Raw genomic sequence first — 21,827 nt, 5'->3', positions numbered from 1 at the left:
ACAGGTGTCTGACCTCCCTATAGGCGGTCTCATCGTTGTCGGTGATCAGGCCTACCCCTATTGTGTCATCGGCAAACTTAACGGTGTTGGAGTCGTGCCTGGCCGTGCAGTCATGAGTGAACAGGGAGTACAGGAGGGGACTGTGCACACACCACTGAGGGGCCCCTGTGTTGAGGATCAGTGTGGCAGATGTGTTGTTACCTACCCTTCCAACTGGGGGTGGTCTGTCAGGAATTCCAGGATCCGGTTGCAGAGGAAGGTTTTTAGTCCCATGGTTCTTAACTTATTGATGAGCTTTGAAGGCACCATGTTGAACACTGAGCTGTAGTCAATGAATAGCATTCTCACATCAGTGTTCCTTTTGTCCAGGTGGGAAAGTGCAGTGTGGAGTGCAATAGAGATTGCATCATCTGTGGATCTGTTGGGGAGGTATGCAAATTAGAGTCGGTCTGGGGTTTTGGGGATAATGGTGTTGATGTGAGCCATGACAAGCCTTTCAAAGCACTTCATTGCTACAGACGTGAGTGCTACGGGTCGGTAGTCATTTAGGCAGGTTACCTTAGTGTTCTTGGGCACAGGGACTATGGTGGTCTGCTTAAAACATGTTGGTATCACAGACTCGGACAGGGAGAGGTTGAAAATGTCAGTGAAGACAGAAAACGACTCAAGTGAAAGTCACCCAGTAAAATACTACTTCAATAATAGTATTTGGTTTTAAATATACTTAAGTATCAAAAGTAAAAGTATAAACCATTTCAAATTTCTTATATTAAGCAAATCAGACGGCACAATTTTAGTTACATTTTTATTGACATACAGTCTATGTATGTACACTCAGACATAATTTACAAACAAAGCATTTGTGTTTAGTCAGTCTGCCAGATCAGAGGCAGTAGGGATGATCTCTTGATAAGTGTGTGAATTGGACCATTTTCCTGTCAAAATGTAATGAGTACTTTTGGGTGTCAGGGAAAATGTATGGAATAAAAAGTGTATTATTTTCTTGAGGAATGTAGTGAAGTAAAAGTTGGCAAAAATATAAATAAAGTACAGCCAAAAAACGACTTAAGTAGTAATTTAAAGTATACTTAAGTAATTTACACCACTGCAAGTTGAGGGAGCGTACAATTGGCATGCTGACTGCAGGAATGTCCAACAGAGCTGTTGCCAGAGAATTGAACATTCATTTATCTGCCATAAGCCGTCTCCAACATTGTTTTAGATAATTTGGCAGTACGTCCAACTGGCCTCTCAACCACAGACCACATGTATGGGATCGTGTGGGTGAGCCATTTGCTGATGTCAACAGAGTGATCCATGGTGGCGGTGGGGTTATGGCTACGAACAATGAACACAATTGCATTTTATCGATGGTAATTGGAATGCACAGAGATACCGTGATGAGATATTGAGGTCCATTGTCTCATCCACCGCCATCACCTCATGTCTCAACATGATAATGCACGGCCCCATGTCACAAGGATCTATCTGTACACAATTCCTAGAAGCGGAAAATGTCCCAGTTCTTCCATGGCCTGCATCCTCACCAGACATGCCACCCATTGAGCATCGAGCATGTTTGGGATGTTCTGGATCTACGTGTTTAACAGCATATTCCAGTTCCCGTCAATATCCAGCAACTTTGCACAGCCATTGAAGAGGATTGGAACAACATTCCACAGGCCACAATCAACAGCCAGATCAACTCTATGCAAAGGAAATGTCAAGCTGCATGAGGCAAATGGTGGTCACACCAAATACTGACTGGTTTTCTGATCCACCTTTTTTTTCATTGAGGTATCTGTGACTAACAGATGCATATCTATATTTATAGTCATGTGAAATCCATAGATTAGGGCTTAATACATTTTTTCAATTGACTTATTTCCTTATATCAGCAGTTCCCACACTTTTTATAGTTGTCATGCCCTGATCTGCTTCACCTGTTCTTGTGATTGTCTCTAGGTGTTGCTTATTTTCCCCAGTGTATTTATCCCTGTGTTTCCTGTCTTTCTGTGCCAGTTCGTCTTGTATGTTTTCAAGTCAACCAGTGTGCTCTCCCGTGCTCCTGGTTTCTATTCTATTTTTCCAGTCTCCCCGGTTTTGACCCTTTACTGTTTTTCTGGACTCCGTACCCGCCTGCCTGACCCTTCTGCCTGCCCTGACATTGAGCCTGCCTGACACTCTTTACCTCTTGGACTCAGAACTGGTTTTGACCTTTTGCCTGTCCACGACCATTCTCTTGCCTACTCCTTTTGGATTATAATTAAACAACAAAGACAACAAAGACTCTAACCAACAGCCCTATCCAGAAATCTGGCAGTGGATTCTGATTAAATTCCATTTTCAGAGAACCGCTTGTTGCTATTTCGATGACGCTCTCTCGTTCAGATATCGGTAAATGGACTGGAGGCAGGACATGAAAGGGATAACGAATTCAGTTGTTTGTGTTGTCCGTTTCAGGAAAGTAAATTGCCCACCCAGCTCACTCAGGTGCTTCACTATATCACATTTTACATTGTCCGTAAGCTTGAGTTCATTTGCACACAAATCATACAATGATCATAGCCTCAAAATCATAGCCTCAATTTTGTCCGGCATATTGGAGAGTCCCTGTAATCCTAGATTCAGATCATTCAGGTGAGGAAAAAATATCACTCAGATAGGCCAGTTGTGTGTGAAACTTGTCATCATGCAAGTGGTCAGACAAGGGAAAATGATGGCCAGTAAAGAGAACTTTAAGATTGTCCCTCAATTGACAAAAATACTTGTCAATACTTTGCCCCTTGATAACCAGTGCACTTCTGTATGTTGTAAAAGTGTTACATGGCCATATCATTGCATAATGCAGAAAATACACAAGAGTTCAGGGGCCTTGCTTTAACAAAGTTAACCATTTTCACTGTTGTGTCAAAAGCGTCTTTCAAGCTGTCAGGCATTCCCTTGGCAGCAAGAGCCTCTCTGTGGATGCTGCAGTGTATCCAACTGCTTGCACGCGAGTTACCACTCCACTCTGTCTGTCTGTCATGGCTTTTGCGCCATCAATACAGATACCAACCAATCTTGACAACCAAAGTCCATTTGATGTCAAAGCTGTCCCGTACTTAAAAAATATCCTCTCATGTTGGCCTGGTTTCCAGTGATTTGCAGAAGAGGATGTCTTCCTTAATTGCCCCCTCATAAACGTAAAGGACATATACCAGGAGCTGTGCCAGGCTCGCCACGTCTGACTCATCCAGCTGTAACACATATAATTCACAGACTTTTTGTATGCGAAGCAGTACTTGTTAGAAAACATATCCTGCCATGTCACTGATGCATCGTGGAACAGTGTTGTTTGATGAAGGCATTGTCTGTCTAGTTTTTTGGGCCTTTTCCCCCAGCGATGCCCCAGCCATTTCTGCCGCATTAGGAATAAATTAGTCCTCCACGATAGTATGGGGCTTGCCTGTCCAAGCCACTCGGTAGCTCACCATTTTAGAGCTTTTAGCCCCTTCTTATTAATGGCATCTGCTGCTTTTTATACATGTCTTACTACTCGAAAATCTTCTGTATTCTCGCTCAAACTCCCTTGGCTTATTTTTCTAATTGTCATGTTTCATTTCTAAATGTCTGCGCAAGAGTGGAGAGAGAGTAACGGTTAATGTGAATGGATGTTAATTATTTGACTAGGCTACCTGTATTTGACATTGTGGTGTTTCGCTGAACAAAAGATGGTTAAAAACAAAAAATAATCGGCAGTGAAAGGAGGCTACTCAGGAGAGAAAAACCTCACCCAAATGTATCGCCAGTTGGAAAATATACATGTACTGTTTCAAAATGTGAAGAAAAATGTAAATCACATTTTTATTTGGCGTACCCCACAGTTTGGGAATACCTGCCTTATATGAACTGTAACTCAGTAAAATCTTTGAAAGTGTTTCATGTTGCGTTTATATTTTTGTTCAGTAACAATCTGGATGGCCAGCCATAATGAATGTTCAATGTACAGATAGATCATGCTTTCAAAACTATTAAGACAGGCTACTTTTCAGATGAGGATGGTACAGTAAGTAGTCTGTTACTCTCGTTGAGTCTCAAGTGTTCTTTTCCCCTCCAGTGTTCCATTGTGCAACTTGTTGAATGAACAGCAGCGTACTCCCTGTACTTTCTGAATCTGATCCGCCTGTCTGCCAACAGGCAGTGACCTCACGAGCGCCATATTAAAATGCTTCTTCTTCCCTACTTTTTTTGTGTTGAGAACGTAGCCACCATCAGTCTGCCTCTTGGTTTCAAGAGATTGACAGAGAACATGATGGAAATAAACTCACTCCAAGAGGCGTTCAAAGGTTATTTTGGTTCTTATGAATAACGTAATACTTCGATTGAAAGGCAGACGTTTTGTTTACTTGATTCCACAGTGGTTAGCTAGTTATATCGCCAGGTGTTGAATGTAGCTAGCTAGCTATAAGCTAATGTTAGCAAGTCAGCTAGCTAATGCTAAAATTCGGAAGAAGAAGCAACGTTGCTTAGCTAGTAGCGTTCAATTCTCAAACCTCCAGAAAAGCAATCACGCGAGCTATGTTATGTAACTGTTTCCTATGTATATTTCTGGATTCAACAATGTAGCTAGCTAGTTAACCATGATTGTGTAGACAACTCCATCGCCACATAGCTAACGTTAGCTAGCTTGACACCCAGCTAGCTAAGCTAATGAACTGATTAACTACCGGTAGTTAGCTGGCTAGTTAATTTAGCTATCGAGATAAGACATTGGCATTAAGTTAAGCCTAACTAGCTAGCTAATTGTTATGTAAATGGTACCCTAGCTAGTGAGCTAATTTTGTGTTCACTTGTAGCTCTTCAATTGCCACAACTAGCTGTAAAGGACAGCCTTTTATGCGAACACTCAATTAAATTCGCAGTTGGTGTCATTAACTTGATTATCCCCATTTGGCAGGTGCTTGTCTGAAGCTGGCTAGCTAGCTAGTTGAATGGCTAAAACACACTGACAGTGTTGTAGCCACAAATCCCCATTCATTAGATAGTAATAAGCAAGCGAATCACTCAGTTTCCTTATCTGTTGTGCTCACTGATTTGATATCACTGTTCTCTGCAGACTTTGACAAGAAAGGGACGCAAGAAGTGGCTCCCCTGCTAGATCAGTTTCTGTGTCATGTTGCCAAGACTGGAGAAACCATGTAAGTAATGTTCCTATTGACAAGCCTGGAGCTACAGATTTCATGCATATGAGAGGATGAGTGAGGCATGTTCAGTGGGAAAACTTGAACACCACTGGTCCAAATGATGGAATATGCCAAGGCCATGCCAAGTCTTTTCTGCATGTGGTCTATAACTAAATTACACATTTGACATGTTACTAGCTAAGTTATTATAATCTTGAAATGCAAAAAAATGTGTATGCATCATATTCTCACATTTTGCTTTATTTAACAAGTTAAATCATAGGAATGTGGATTATTCATTTTAAGAAATGTGTACTCTTTCTCCAGGGTCCAGTGGTCCCAGTTTAAAAGCTATTTCCTCTTCAAACTGGAGAAGGTGATGGATGACTTCATAGCCTCAGCACCCGATCAAAGGGGGGTAGCCAATCCCAATGTGGAGTCCATTCCATTTGAGGACATGAAGGAGAGGATACTGAAGATTGTGCATGGATACAATGGGTAGGTACCAGCAAAACCTTTCGGCAACTGTTTTCCTACAGTCATGTGATGCCATCTGGAGTTCACTATTGCTGATTTTGTGGTGGTTATACAATGGCGCCATCTACTGGATAGGCATTTCTAGATGTCACATGTACTGTAGCAGGGCTTGACATTCACTTTTTTAGCCACTTGTCCCTCAGCCTAGTAGGACTGTTCAATTTTTTTTTACTTCTCATAAAAAACATGTTAGTAACACAATTTGTACATAATTGTATGATGCAAGGAACCAATTTACAAAATAAAATGCATTACTATCTTTACCATAAGAGCATCAGACAAAAAATGTGACTGCACACAATTGGCTTCTTTGAATATTCAATCAAGACGGTCTCAAAATTCTCCTTTTAGTTCTCTGCTGGAGGATGGTAGCCTGGTACCCTATAAAATGTTGCAACATTACAATTACTACCAAATATTTTTTTTATGTCTTTATAAAATAATTCCCTCCAGGGCTCTAAAGAGGTTAAAAACGGACTCTGAGACGGTTCTTGGCCGACAGATCCTAAATGCATTCAAACACTGCACATTAAACATGTAAAAAGGAAATGAAGCTGATGCAACAGATCAGACTATTTAGCGTAAAACTGTAATGTTTATTTATTCATATCATAAGCTCAACAATGCACACATGGCTGTAGGCTATGCGCACATGCAATTAGAGGAAAACACTTCTCAAAAGCTCACCGCACGCGCAAGTGGGCCGAGACGAAAGTATCCATTAGAAATAGGGATGCGCAATATATCAGAAACCATATCGGAATGGACACACTTCTAGCTCCACAACTGACTCGAGAAATAAGCTCATCAACTGCTTCTGCTGCAGACATTTTACCCTCTGTCATGGCATAGAACACCTGCTCAACAAAACTGCCGACACAGTACTCAAGGCTGTGAACAAGCGAATGGGTGGCATTCTCTCTGAGCCTCTTTACTGTGTTGCCACCATGCTCGATGCTAGGTACAAGGACCGCTACTTTGATTCAGACAAGAAACAGGGTTTATGTGAAATGTTAGCCACAGCTGGACAAGATGGAAACAGACACAGTGACAGTGCGCATCGCAGAATAGGCCACAGAGCTGAAACTTCACTGCTTGACATGTATGATGAAATCTTGGTTGAGACTGAAAAAATTAACAATGAAACAGCAAGTGAGTGAAAAAAGGTTTGTGATTATGTCAAATCAAATCAAACTTTATTTGTCACATGCGCCGAATACAACTTGATCATGAAATGCTTACTTACAAGCCCTTTACCAACAGTGCAGTTTTACTGGTAATGGGGACACATGTAAATGCCAACAAAATAACTTTGGTGTTTCAACTATTTAACTGTACTAGTCCGCAAAGATGTTAAATATCGGTATGGGGTTTTTTTGGCAAGAAAAATATTGGATATTGGACAAAAATGTAATCTAATTAGAAATTAAGAGGGGAAATCTAAAGATGCATCAACTAGCATGGGTTACTAATATGACTAGGATTATGCCTTTGGCTGCTGGACAATAAAATTAAGTTTATTTGAAAAGCAGTAGAACATGAGAGAATTCCTGGTTTCAATCGCATTAAGTATTTGTAAAATAATTGCCTCTACATTTCTATGGTAGCTTTTTTGGCTAGGCTACTTTGAAACAAGGTATGCTTCAAGCATGCTTCATAAAATTACCTAAAATATCCACGTTATAAGCAGTTAAGTTTGTTTAAATAGTTTCTAAATGCTCACCACCTCAGATTTAAGGTGGGTGATGAGCGGTGCGCCACAGGCACTGTCCTTCACTCTGGTCTTGTGACCATTTGATCTGAACGAACCGTGCTTCAAGTATGTCGACAGAATCAAGCCTTTAGACGTTAATGTTAATTATCCTTCAATTTATTTGTCAAACATGACTGGCCACTTAGCCTATATTTATGTAATTAAAAGTCTCATTAAAGTTTGGCAATATATTCTGGACTTTTTCCACATTTTGTTGCTACAGCCTGAAAATGGATTAAATTTAGACATTGTCATTGGCCTACACACACTACCCCATAATGTCTAAGTGGAATTGTTTTTCTAAACATTTTATTGAAAATGAACAGCTGAAATGTCTTGAGTCTAAGTATTCAACCCCTTTAAGTTCAGGAGTAAAAATGTGTTTAACAAGTAACATAAGTTGCATGGACTCACTCTGTGTGCAATAATAGTGGTTAACATGATTTTTTTAATGACTACCTCATCTCTACCCCACACATACAATTATCTCTAAGGCCCCTCAGTCGAGCAGTGAATGGTGTATAAAAATCCTTCCTAACTCAGTTGCTGTAGAGGAAGGAAATCGCTCAGGGATTTCACAATGAGGCCAATTGTGACTTTTAAACAGTTAAGAGTTTAATGCCTGTAACAAAAGAGAACCGAGGATGAATCAACAACGTTGTAGTAACTACACAATACTAACCTAAATGAACGTGAAAAGGAGCCGTTACAGAATACAAATATTCCAAAAATGTGCATCCTTTTTGCAACAAGGCATTCAAGTTAAACTGCAAAAAATGTGACAAAGAAATTCACTTTAAGTCCTGAATACATAGCAGTATGTTTGGCGAAAATACAACACATCACTGAGTACCACTCTTCATATTTTCAAGCATGGTGGTGGCTGCATCATGTTATGGGTATGCTTGTCATCGACAAGGACTAGGAGTTTTTTAGGATAAAAATAAACTGAATAGAGTTAAGCACAGCCAAAATCCTAGAGAAACCTGGTTCAGTCTGTTTTTTAACAAACACAGGGAGACCAATTCACCTTTCAGCAGGATTATAACTTAAAACACAAGGCCAAATATACACTGGAGTTGCTTACCAAGATAACATTGACTGTTCCCGAGTGGTGTAGTTAGTTTTGGCTTAAATCTAAGGCAAGACTTGCCAGAGCTTGACACATATATTTAAATGAATGTGAAAATATTGTACAATACAGGTGTGTAAAACTCTTAGACTTGCATGTATTGACTCAGTGGTGTGAATAATTGTGTAAATTAGATATTTATCTTTCATTTTCAATCATTTAGCAAACATTTCTAAAAACATGTTTTCACTGTCGTTATGGGGTATTCTGTGTAGATGGGTGAGAAATCCATTTTGAATTCAGGCAATAATACAACAAAATGTGGAATAAGTCAAGTGGTATGAATACTTTCTGAAGGCACTATCTAATATTATCACTTTTTTCTTTAGCTAGGCCTCTGTTTTCTTTGGCTAGTCTGTTTTTCACTAGTTTTTACAGCTTTTCTTTTTACATACATTGTACTTTTATACACAGCATTCATTTATATTATATATATATATATATATATATATATATATATATATATTATACACATTACATTTAATTAATAAATAGTACTGACATCTCCGGGATACATTATATGTAGGGTTTTCCAGTAATGACCATTACTGATCATGAGCTCTCTAGTATCACCCCTGAGCTACTCACAGCCCATCTCACCCATCACCCTCTTTTGATTTCCATGAGCTCTCTAATATCACCCCTGAGCTACTCACAGCCCATCTCACCCATCACCCTCTTTTGATTTCCATGTGCCATATAATTTTCAACTGTGATGTCTTACATGAATTTGAAACCTTTCTAATTGCATAGTATCCACAGAGCTAAAGATGAAAACCTTTCCTACGACTATTATTATATTGTTGATTGACTATGGCTTTCCAAATCACCCAACCCTGCTGTTTGTAGTGTTCATTTTAAATCAATGTTGTGTTTTTTCAGCCACTCTTGAACCTGTGACCAGAAACAAGCTACATGGGGCAATACCATAATAAATTATCTAATTATTCTCTCTTCGCAGCAAAATTGGGTTTATTTTAATCAACTCCTTACATCATTCCCTCAGAATTCCATTTACGATCCAGCGTTTGTGTGAGCTGCTTACAGAACCCAAGAGGAATTACACAGGAACAGAGAAATTCCTCAGAGGTGTTGAGAAGGTGAGTTCAGTGCCACATTAGATAGGATTTTTATAGTGTGTGTAATATATATATAAATACACGTGTGTGTGTATAATATATATATATGAGAGGGAGATATACATATCTATCATTAACAGTACTAGTCAAAAGTTACACATTCAAGGGTTTTTATTTATTTTTACTATTTCCTACATTGTAATATAATAGTGACATCATAAACTATGAAATAACACAATAATAATCATGTAGTAACCAAAAAGTGTTAAACAAATTCAAAATATATTTTAGATTCTTCAAAGTAGCCACCCTTTGCCTTGACAGGTTTGCACACTCTTGGCATTCTCTCAACCAACTTCATGACCTGAAATGCATTTCAATTAAAGTTCATTTGTGGAATTTCTTTCCTTCTTAATGCGTTTGGGCCAATCAGTTGTGTTGTTACAAGGTAAGGGTGGTATACAGAAGATAGCCCTATTTGTTAAAAGACAAAGTCCATATTATGACAGTCCATCATTACTTTAAGACATGAAGGTGCAGTCGCAAAAACCATCAAGGATATCGAATATAAAATATTTAATTTTTTTGAACACTTTTGGTTACTACATGATTCCATGTGTTATTTCATAGTTTTGATGCATTCACTATTATTCTACAATATAGTAAAAATAAAGAAAAACCCTTGAATGAGTACGTGTGTCCAAACTTTTGACTGGCTGTGTGTGTATATATATATCTCAATAAAATAGTATTTATATATTGAAGTGTTTGTAATAGGGTTTTTCTTCTCCCAGAATGTGATGGTGGTCAGCTGTGTGCATCCTACCTCAGAGTAAGGGTTGTCTTTTCCTTATTGTTATACATTATAGCAATGAAGCATTTTTAGACACACAGGTGTGTGTTTTTATTAAGTTTATATGATGTTCGGAATTGTCATTGTGATGTTTCTCTCTGTCATGAAGGAAAAACGGATGCAGTGGTGTGAATAGAATTAATGGTGTTATGTTGCCTGGAAACTCATCTGCTTTTACAGAGAGGTAAAGCGCATAGGACAGGCTCTCATTCTCCCATCCTCGTTTCACATCAGTGATAATTGCCTAAAGGTAAATGCAGAAAGTAAACCTCACTTTTCTTAGTCTCTTATTATTTTCTTGCAGGAAAGTTAATGGCCCAGGGACCCCCAGGCCGCTGAACAGACCAAAACTCTCTCTAGCCAGCTCACTAGCGACAAACGGTCTACCGGACAGTACAGAAAACAAAGATCCTACCACAGAGCAGGGACATGACACACATTCCAGGTACTTCAGTTGCTACCCAAAATACCATGTGATACTCACTTCCTACTGTTCTTTTATGAATTTAATGCGTGTTGAATCTTCTTTCTCAGTGAGGTGTCAGCATCGGATACGCTAGGGAGCTCTGTGAAGAACAAGCACTATGACGATCAGGAGGTTATGGAGGCGGAGCAGCACGAGGTGAAGAGGCTCAAGTTCAACAAAGATAAAGAGGAGGAGCAGAAGGTGGACACCCTCAGCTCCTGCCATGCTGACAGCTTGTCGGAAGAGACAGAGTCCATGGTCCAGGAGAAGGAGGAGGAGGAGGACAGTGAGGCTGCCAGTACTGCTGGGACTTGTGAAGACCAAGGTAGGACTGAATTTTCACCTTTTTCCATCATGCCGGTATACATCGCTGGTGAAATCCTTTGTGGATATTAGTAAGTGTATGAGCAGAACCAGGAGTTGCCTGAATTCTGAGGTGTTCATTGCAAGTTCAGCTTATCTGTGTGCCAGATCTATGAGAACCCAGTTAACATTGCTTACTCTGTTTTTGTTTCCTTGCCTGTCCCACAGAGCCATCGAGCACACAGTCGGAGCCATCAGCAGGGCCCGGGGCGGATAAGCAGGCAGAGGGGGAGGTACCTTGTGACTCCCAAGAGGAAGGTAATGACATGGACCAGTCAGAACAGCAGGCCACTGCTGGCGTCCTGAAGAACCCTGAGGCCCGGGACAGCGATGAGGGCTGTGACCCAGTTAGCAGCAGTAGCGCCAGCAGCTGTAACAGTGCGGAGAATGAATCCAGGGAAGAGGCAGCCCCTGCTCCCTCCAGCAGTACTCCTGAGCCAGCTGCAGAGGGTGCCATGGAGAGTGGCAGCCAGGACACTGGGACCAGTGAAGAGCCCATGGAGCAGGACTAACAGCTCCTCAGGATCGATCTATTGACCATTAAGAACATCTGTCCTCAAGTCTAGCTTGAGTGTCACCGGTGAAGGGGCTACTCCATCCTGGTCCCCTAGATACTTTACGCCTTGTCTACATTTTGGCTACTCCTCAAAATGACCACCTGTCATTGATGTGGACATCCACATTTTTATTTTCAATTGAAGATTTTTTTAACTGGATTATTTTCTTCCCCTACACTCTATTTAAGAGTTTCCTTTTAAGGCTTGTGGTCTCCAGAGGTCTTTGTTTCAGCCTTGGTCAGTCTTTTGGGTTGCATATGATGTTTGTTCAAGCTGTGCTGATTGGACGGTGTGTTCACCTGGGTATTGTTTTCTCGTCAATTTGAGCATTTGACAGGTAAAGCAGGCCCAGTTTTGTTCCTGTAGCCAGTTGTTTTTCTCTGTGGATTATCACCCCCGCCAAACCACCAGAGTCAGGACAGAGCTAACCCTGCTAACTAACCTCTTCATTATTTATGCCGTTAGTTACTTACTCCAGAGATGAGCTTGCTAGCATTTCTGTTTGACTGAAGCTCGAGCCTCAGCATCCAGCCCATACCACTGTTTTTACTCATGTGCCGCCATCTTGGCTGTTGAGGAAAAAGTATCTTTCTATGTTATTTAAAAAAATCTATTTTCCTCGTGAGATGGAGTATTGTATTAGATTTTCCATGTGAGACCATATTCTCCTTTTTAAAATGCGTCTGTTGTCTTTGCTATGATGCACTACCGACCGAACTCGAAGAGTAATGTAACATGCTACTTTTACCTTCAGATGTAAGATTATATCATTTTGGGGGCACCATAATTTATATAAACATTTCAACTCAACTACTTATTTTGTAAAATGTTATTTTGTGGCAGCCATCTTAGTTTCCAAAACCAGCTGTAAGTACAAGATGACTTCCAATTTGGATTGTGATGTCACCAAGTTGTTTGACTGACAGCTATCCAGAGCAGTTGGTTTCTTTCTATAGCTGTACTTTTGATATTTAGAATTTTAAATTTCTGTAAAGTAGACTTTTGTAGATTGTAATACAGTATGTGTTCACTTCCTTTGTGAAACCATATAATTGTATAATTTCTGTGTATACTCTGAATGATTTTGCTTTCAATGCAGTATTCAGATAAAGCAATAAATGTTCACATTTTTGTGTGGTCATGCTTTCTTACCCGTGAGGCATCTCGTTTAGTCCACTGAGCTGCTTTAAAAGCTGCATGTTAACCCGACTGGTATCAGATGACCTATGTCACAACCTCAACACCTCTGCAGAATTTTTTAAAATACATGTGTTGAAAACAATGTGAACTTATGGCCATTCAATCCTCAGTTCAAGACTATTCCTCGGTCACATTTTGTATTTGAACAGGTTGTACAATGTGTCCCTTGCCTGAGGTCTTAAGAGCTGAAGACTAATGTCTAGGGCCAAAGCAGACAACCTGATCGGTTACTTATGTATTCTTGAAATCCTCAAACTGCAGTCAGTTTAAGACCAAACACAAGATGTATGAGAATTGCTAGGTTATACACAGTGTATAACTATTTTAACACCTATATTAGAACACCTTCCTAATACAGAGTTGCACTCCCTTTTGCTCTCAGAACAGCCTCAATTCGTCGGGGCATGGACTCTACAAGGTGTCAAGCGTTCCACAGGGATGCTGGCCCATGTTGGCCCCAATGCTTCCCACAGTTGTCAAGTTGGCTGGATGTCCTTTGTGGTGGACCATTCTTGATACACACAGGAAACTGTTGAGCATGAAAAACCCAGCACCGTTGCAGTTCTTGACACACAGACTGGTGCGCATGGCACGTCCATTGCATTCGGAAAGTATTCAGACCCCTTTATCTTTTCCACATGTTACATTACAGCATTATTCTAAAATGGATTACATTGTTTTCCCCCTCATCTACACACAATACCCCATAATGACAAAACAGAAACAGGTTCAGACATTTTTGTAAGTTTATTAAAAATATCACATTTACGTAAGTATTCCAGACCCTTTACTCAGTACTTTGTTGAAGCACCTTTGACAGCGATTACAGCCTCAAGTCTTGGGTATGACGCTACAAGCTTGGCCACCTGTATTTGGGGTATTTCTCCCATTCTTCTCAGCAGATCCTATCAAGCTTTGTCGGATTATATGGGGAGTGTTGCTGCACAGCTATTTTCAGGTCTCCAGAGATATTAGATCGGGTTCAAGTCCGGGCTCTGGCTGGGCCACTCAAGGATGTTTCGAAACTCGTCCCGAGGCCACTCCTACATTGTCTTGGCTGTGTGTTTAGGGTCGTTGTCCTGTTGGAAGAAGAACCTTCACCCCAAAATATTTCAATCGTTGGTTTTATCAGACCAGAGAATCTTGTTTCTCATGTTCAGAGTCCTTTAGATTAGAGGTTGACCGATTAATCGGAATGGCTGATTAATTAGGGCCAATTTCAAGTTTTCATAACAATCGGGAGTCAGTGTTTTTGGACACCGATTATTTTTTTTTTACATCTTTATTTAACTAGGCAAGTCAGTTAAGAACACATTCTTATTTTCAATGACGGCCTAGGAACGGTGGGTTAACTGCCTCGTTCATGGGCAGAACGACAGATTTTCACCTTGTCAGCTCGGGGGATTCAATCTTGAAACTTTACAGTTAACTAGTCCAACGCTCTGACCACCTGCTTCTCATTGCACTCCACGAGGAGACTGCCTGTTACGCGAATGCAGTAAGCCAAGGTAAGTTGCTAGCTAGCATTAAACTTATCTTATAAAAAACAATCAATGAATCATAATCACTAGTTAACTACACATGGTTGATGATATTACTAGTTTATCTAGCGTGTCCTGCGTTGCATATAATCGATGCGGTGCATATCGTTGCTCCAATGTGTACCTAACCATGAACATCAATGTTCATTTCAATGTCCTTTCTTAAAATCAATACACAGAAGTACATACACTGCTCAAAAAAATAAAGGGACCACTAAAATAACACATCCTAGATCTGAATGACTGAAATATTATTACTAAATACTTTTTTCTTTACATAGTTGAATGTGCTGACAACAAAATCCCACAAAAATTATCAATGGAAATCAAATTTATCAACCCATGGAGGTCTGGATTAAAGTGGAAAACCACACTACAGGCTGATCCAACTTTGATGTAATGTCCTTAAAACAAGTCAAAATGAGGCTCAGTAGTGTGTGTGGCCTCCACGTGCCTGTATGACCTCCCTACAACGCCTGGGCATGCTCCTGATGAGGTGGCGGATGGTCTCCTGAGGGATCTCCTCCCAGACCTGGACTAAAGCATCCGCCAACTCCTGGACAGTATGTGGTGCAACGTGGTGTTGGTGGATGGAGCGAGACATGATGTCCCAGATGTGCTCAATTGGATTCAGGTCTGGGAAACGGGCGGGCCAGTCCATAGCATCAATGCCTTCCTCTTGCAGGAACTGCTGACACACTCCAGCCACATGAGGTCTAGCATTGTCTTGCATTAGGAGGAACCCAGGGCCAACCGCACCAGCATATGGTCTCACAAGGGGTCTGAGGATCTCATCTCGGTACCTATTGGCAGTCAGGCTACCTCTGGCGAGCACATGGAGGGCTGTGCGGCCCCCCAAAGAAATGCCACCCCACACCATGACTGACCCCACCGCCAAACAGGTCATGCTGGAGGATGTTGCAGGCAGCAGAACGTTCTCCTCGACGTCTCCAGACTCTGTCACATGTGCTCAGTGTGAACCTGCTTTCATCTGTGAAGAGCACAGGGCACCGGTGGCGAATTTGCCAATCTTGGTGTTCTCTGGCAAATGCCAAACGTCCTGCACTGTGTTGGGCTGTAAGCACAACCCCCACCTGTGGACTTCGGGCCCTCATTACCACCCTCATGGAGTCTGTTTCTGACCGTTTGAGCAGACACATGCACATTTGTGGCCTGCTGGAGGTCATTTTGCAGGGCTCTGACAGTGCTCCTCCTTGCACAAATGCGGAGGTAGCGGTCCTGCTGCTGGGTTGTTGCCCTCCTACGGCCTCCTCCACGTCTCCTGATGTACTGGCCTGTCTCCTGGCGTGCTCCATGCTCTGGACACTACGCTGACAGACACAGCAAACCTTCTTGCCACAGCTCGCATTGATGTGCCATCCTGGATGAGCTGCACTACCTGAGCCACTTGTGTGGGTTGTAGACTCCGTCTCATGCTACCCCTAGAGTGAAAGCACTGCCAGCATTCAAAAGTGACCAAAACATCAGCCAGGAAGCATTAGGAACTGAGAAGCGGTCTGTGGTCACCACCTGCAGAACCACTCCTTTATTGGGGGTGTCTTGCTAATTGCCTATCATTTCCACCAACAGCATGTGAAATTTATTGTCAATCAGTGTTGCTTCTTAAGTAGACAGTTTGATTTCACAGAAGTGTGATTGACTTGGAGTTACATTGTGTTGTTTAAGTGTTCCCTTTATTTTTTTGAGCAGTGTATTTTTAAACCTGCATATTTAGCTAAAAGAACTCCAGGTTAGCAGGCAATATTAACCAGGTGAAATTGTGTTATTTCTCTTGTGTTCATTGCACGCAGAGTCAGTGTATATGCAACAGTTTGGGCCGCCTAATTTGCCAGAGTTTTGTGTAATTATGACATAACATTGAAGGTTGTGCAATGTAACAGGAATATTTAGACTAATGGATGCCAACCATTAAATAAAATACGGAACGGTTCCGTATACGGTATTTCACTGAAAGAATAAACGTCTTGTTTTCGAGATGATAGTTTCCGGATTCGACCATATCAATGACCTAAGGCTCGTATTTCTGTGTGTTATTATGTTATAACTAAGTCTATTATTTGATGGAGCAGTCTGACTGAGCGGGGGTAGGCAGCAGCAGGCTCGTAAGTATTCATTCAAACAGCACTTTCGTGCATTTTGCCAGCTGCTCTTCGTTGTGCATCAAGCAGTGCGCTGTTTATGACTTCAAGCCTATCAACTCCCGAGATTAGGCTGGTGTAACCGATGTGAAATGGCTAGCTAGTTAGCGGGGTGCTCGCTAATAGCGTTTCAAACGTCACTCGCTCTGAGACTTTGAGTAGTTGTTCCCCTTGCTCTGCATGGGTAACGCTGTTTCGAGGGTGGCTGTCGTTGTGTTCTTGGTTCGAGCCCAGGTAGGAGCGAGGAGAGGGACGGAAGCTATACTGTTACACTGGTAATACTAAAGTGCCTATAAGGACATCCAATAGTCAAAGGTTAATGAAATACAAATGGTATAGAGATATATAATGGTATAGAGTCCTGTAATTCCTATAATAACTACAACCTAAAACTTCTTACCTGGGAATATTGAAGACTCATGTTAAAAGGAACCACCAGCTTTCATATGTTCTGAGCAAGGAACTTAAAAGTTAGCTTTCTTACATGTCACATATTGCACTTTTACTTTCTTCTCCAACACTTTGTTTTTGCATTATTTAAACCAAAATGAACATGTTTCATTATTTATTTGAGGCTAAATTGATTTTATTGATGTATTATATTTAGTTAAAATAAGTGTCCATTCAGTATTGTTGTAATTGTCATTATTACAAATACTTTTTTTATTAAATCGTCATCGGCTTTTTTTGGTCCTCCAATAATCGGTATCAGCGTTGAAAAATCATAATCGGTCGACCTCTACTTTAGATGCCTTTTGGCAAACTCCAAGGAGTGGCTTCCGTCTGGCCACTACCATAAAGGCCTGATTGGTGGCGCGCTGCTGAGATGGTTGTCCTTCTGGAAGGTTCTCATCTCTACAAAGGATCTCTGGAGCTCTGTCAGAGTGACCATCGGGTTCTTGGTCTCCTCCCTGACCAAGGCCCTTCTCCCCCGTTTGCTCAGTTTGGCCAGGCGGACAGCTCTAGGAAGAGTCTTTGTGGTTCCAAACTTCTTCCATTTAAAAATGATGGAGGCCACTGTGTTCTTGGGGACCTTCAATCCTGCAGAAATGTTTTGGTACCCTTCCCCAGATCTGTGCCTCAACACAATCCTGTCTCGGATTTCTACAAACAATTTCTTTGACCTCATGGCTGGGTTTTTGCTCTGACATGCACTGTCAACTGTTGGACCTTTACATAGACAGGTGTGTGCCTTTCCAAATCATGTCCAATCAATTGAATTTACCACAGGTGGACTCCAATAAAGTTGTATAATCATCTCAAGGATGATCAATGGAAACAGGATGCACCTGAGCACAATTTCTAGTCTCAGCAAAGGGTCTGAATAATTAAGGTTTTTCTGTTTTTATTTGTATTAAATTCACAATAATGTCTGAAACCTGTTTTTTCTTTCTGAAACCTGTTTTTTCAGAGTAAGGCTGTGACATAACAACATTTGGAAAAAGTTAAGGGGTCTGAATTCTTTCTGAATACACTATACTACCGTACCCTGTACAAAGGCACTTAAATGTTTTGTCTTGCCCATTCACCCTCTGAATGGCACACATACACAAGCCATGTCTCAATTGTCTCAAGGCTTAAAAATCACTCTTTAACCTGTCTCCTCCCCTTCATCTACACTGATTGAAGTGGATTTAACAGGTGACATCAATCAGGATCATAGCTTTCACCTGGATTCACCTGGTCAGTCTGTCATGGAAAGGTCTGTCATGTTTTGTTCACTCAGTGTATTTGTGAAGGCTCACTGGCACCTTAAGTTTGTGTGCCTTGACTAAACACATCCATTCTGAACATATGTCTTTCTCGTGAAAATAGAAGTTAACTAGGGGATCATAGTCTGGGGCTGGAAGAGCCTTTGTTACCACCCTGGCGCCCAACTTTTTAATATTTTAATCTTGCATGTCTTGTTTTTACACAGGAGCCTGCAAAGGTGCTTTTGTGGGTTGTCTTACAGTGTGCGACATGTCTGTCTCTTGACTGCTGAAATTTACCCAGGCTCTCTAAGGAAATAAATAGTGGATTGTATGAATCCGAGCAGCAGTGCTGTTCTGTGGGATGGGAGACAGCATTAAACTGTAGTCTTTAAAAAGGCATCTCCAGGGAAATAAATGCCAGGCCAACCGAGGAATAAAGAGGAGCTCTCAATCAAATGAGATATAATTTCATCCCTCTCCAGAAATGGCAGAGGTTATTATAGAGTGAAAACACTGTATTTCATTTTGGGCTTCTTTTAAAAGTTTGTTTCATACTAAAAGTTAGTTCATGCTCAGGACCCTGTTCTTGGAGACTTACCATTCTGTAGGTTTTCATTCCAACCCTAATCTAGCACATCTGATTCTAATAATTAACTGGTTGATAAGATTAGTCAGGTTAATTACAATTGGGGTTGGGGTGAATACTTACAGGACTATAGTGCTCCAAGAACAGGGTGGGAGAGACCTGCTCATTACTTTGCCCCCAATGTTGCTACTTGCAGAAGGCCTTCAACCCATCATTTGGAATACTATACTGAAAAGAATATATAAATGCAACATGCAACAATTTCAATGATTTTACTGAGTTAGAGTTCATATAAGGAAATCAGAAATAAATGAATTAGGCCCTAATCTATGGATTTCACATGACTGGGCAGTTTCCCAGGATGTCCTGGGAGGGCATAGGCCCACCCACTTGGGAGACTGCCTACCCACTGGGAAGCAAGGCCCATACAATCAGAATTAGCTTTACCCCACAAAAGTGCTTTATTACAGACAGAAATGATCCTCAGTTTCATCTGTGGATGAAACCAGCTGTCCAGGTGGCTGGTCTCAGACAATCCTGCAGGTGAATAAGCTGCATGTGGAAATCCTGGGCTGACGTGGTTACACGTGGTCTGCAGCTGTAAGGCTGGTTGGACGTACTGCCAAATTCTTAAAACTTACTTTCTCTACCATAACCACCTCCAAAGTAACAAATTCTCTGGCAACAGCTCTGGTGGACATTCCTGCAGTCCACATGCCAAATGCACACTCCCTCAAAACTTGAGAGACATCTGTGGCATTGTGTTGTGACAAAACAGCACATTTTTAGAGTGGCCTTTTATTGTCCCCAGCACAAGGTGCACCTGTTTAATGATCACGCTGTTTAATCAGCTTCTTGATATGCCACACCTGTCAGGTGGATGTATTATCTTGGTAAAGGAGAAATGCTCACTAACAGGAATGCAATGAAATTTGTGCACAACATTTGAGAGAAATAAGCTTTTTGTGTGTATGGAACATTTCTGGGATCTTATATTTCATCACATGAAACATGGGACCAACACTACAAAGAGCTGGGTTAATTTAAAATGTAAACAGATTGCTGTGTTTTCTGTCTCATAGAAGTTTACACACTGGTGTATACTGCTGAAGGAGCCTCATTATTTCTCAACTGTGTTTGAAAGACTATCTTTGATATAAACTCTATTGTTTGATCCCAGGGGACCTGGCTTCATTACTTGGGGATCAAAGAAGGCTAAATAAGGTAAATATCCAGACAGCCCATGGTCAGGTCTGTATGTAGAGTAGGGTCATTATCTGCATCTCATAACATCACAAAGGTAACACATGGTACAAAGACCAACAGCAACCCTTTCTTTAGGCTTGCCAAATTTAAGAAATGAGATAATTTAAGGAAATACAGTGTGAAATGAACGACGTGCACATAGTTGGCTTAGCTTTTTTATGCATGTCTAATTATGCTTAATGGGAGTTCATTGTTCTTGGCACTTTTGTAGTCTAACTTAAACTTGGATGAAATGTAAATTTAAGTGGCTCCATATAGCTTTAATTAATTAATCGCTGCCCAGGTGACGGTGCCAACTTTTACTCCTTGGCACTGGGCTCCAGTACAACCCAATTGAGTTCTGTGTGTGCTTTGGATCTGAAGCAAGCTTTTATGGTAGAGGCTTTTGAAAAAAGTATTGGTTTATACAAACACAGGTTGAGCGGTTTGAAATCATTTTTATGAATTTCACTAATGTAAGTGATCTTTGTTTTCCTATTCACTGAGAATCAAAGATAAAAATGTGGCCCTCTCAAGGACATCAGATAATCTGCTCCAAAACCTAAATTTCCATAAACAAAGCCTTACTGTTTCAGTCTACTGCAACCCTTCAGTATCTACGTCACACTATTTGTCATTTATTGGATAAGTCCCCAAGTGTTCTCCTACAGTCCAGAATTGAAAATATTGCCCTTCTGAAAAAGAAGCTGAGTTGTCTATCTACACAGCTGTTTCACAAAGCAGATCTGTATGTCTATAGTAGCCTACTTTCATATGTCCTGAACCTTCTATCCCAAGACACCAAACCCTGAATCTAAATGCAGTAGAACCTGCTGGCTTGCTCCAGTGCAGAACACAAGGTTGGGCAAACTACTACAAACGTTTTAAGGGGATGATTATTTTGGTTTGAAAAAAACAACACTCCAGGCCACACTTGAAATGATAATGGACCTATATATTTTTAAACAACTGACCCTTTTCTGGTCCGCAAATAGATTTTGACAAAACATGTCGTCTGTGCAACCCTCTGTTGAATTTCGAATCCCAATGTGGCCCTCGCGCCAAATAGTTTGCCCACCCCTAGTATAATCAATCAAGCTAACTGCTTTTGACTTCTCTTTACAGTTTAATTATGAGTTCCTTGGATCAGGAGCCATGCCTAATTTCCATATTACTTATAATTTATTACAACAGGTGATGCTTATTAAAACTCTGTGATTGTTTGCAAGTGTTCATGATTCTCTACTGTAATGCTAGCTTTTGTTTTAGAACTAGTAGATTGATTGTTTGCTTGCAGAGTAGCATGAATTCCAAATGTACAGTTGAAGTCGGAAGTTTACATACACTTACAGTGGGGCAAAAAAGTATTTAGTCAGCCACCAATTGTGCAAGTTCTCCCACTTAAAAAGATGAGAGAGGCCTGTGATTTTCATCATAGGTACACTTCAACTATGACAGACAAAATGAGAAAAAAAATCCAGAAAATCACATTGTAGG

General features: G+C 40.9%; 1 protein-coding gene across 2 annotated transcripts; it reads left to right on the top strand.

The window, feature by feature from the left end:
• The first annotated feature begins 4,164 nt into the window (after nucleotides 1-4,164).
• On the top strand, nucleotides 4,165-13,036 carry LOC118388334 (serine/threonine-protein phosphatase 4 regulatory subunit 2-B-like). Of its 2 annotated transcripts, none has more exons than XM_052526628.1 (9): nucleotides 4,165-4,328; nucleotides 5,099-5,180; nucleotides 5,493-5,663; nucleotides 9,594-9,687; nucleotides 10,461-10,498; nucleotides 10,629-10,703; nucleotides 10,803-10,964; nucleotides 11,054-11,310; nucleotides 11,517-13,036. In XM_052526628.1, exons 1-9 carry the CDS (start codon nucleotides 4,208-4,210, stop codon nucleotides 11,858-11,860), a joined length of 1,344 nt encoding a protein of 447 aa, XP_052382588.1. In that variant the 5' UTR covers nucleotides 4,165-4,207; the 3' UTR covers nucleotides 11,861-13,036. The 2 variants fall into 2 exon arrangements, with proteins under 2 accessions (XP_052382588.1, XP_035633172.1); XM_035777279.2 differs by having other exon boundaries at nucleotides 4,166-4,328; nucleotides 10,824-10,964.
• Nucleotides 13,037-21,827: the final 8,791 nt, after the last annotated feature.

The sequence above is a fragment of the Oncorhynchus keta genome, chromosome 10 (assembly GCF_023373465.1).
Source record: "Oncorhynchus keta strain PuntledgeMale-10-30-2019 chromosome 10, Oket_V2, whole genome shotgun sequence".
NCBI classification, from domain to species: domain Eukaryota; kingdom Metazoa; phylum Chordata; class Actinopteri; order Salmoniformes; family Salmonidae; genus Oncorhynchus; species Oncorhynchus keta.
This window is presented reverse-complemented; position numbering and strand designations above follow the sequence as displayed.

Coding starts and splice junctions, on each gene's coding strand:
- LOC118388334 (XM_052526628.1), top strand. CDS start 4,208: ATGCTTCTTCTTCCCTACTTTTTTTGTGTTGAGAACGTAGCCACCATC. Junction 10,965..11,053: donor GGACATGACACACATTCCAG/GTACTTCAGTTG, acceptor CTTCTTTCTCAG/TGAGGTGTCAGCATCGGATA. Junction 11,311..11,516: donor TGGGACTTGTGAAGACCAAG/GTAGGACTGAAT, acceptor CCTGTCCCACAG/AGCCATCGAGCACACAGTCG.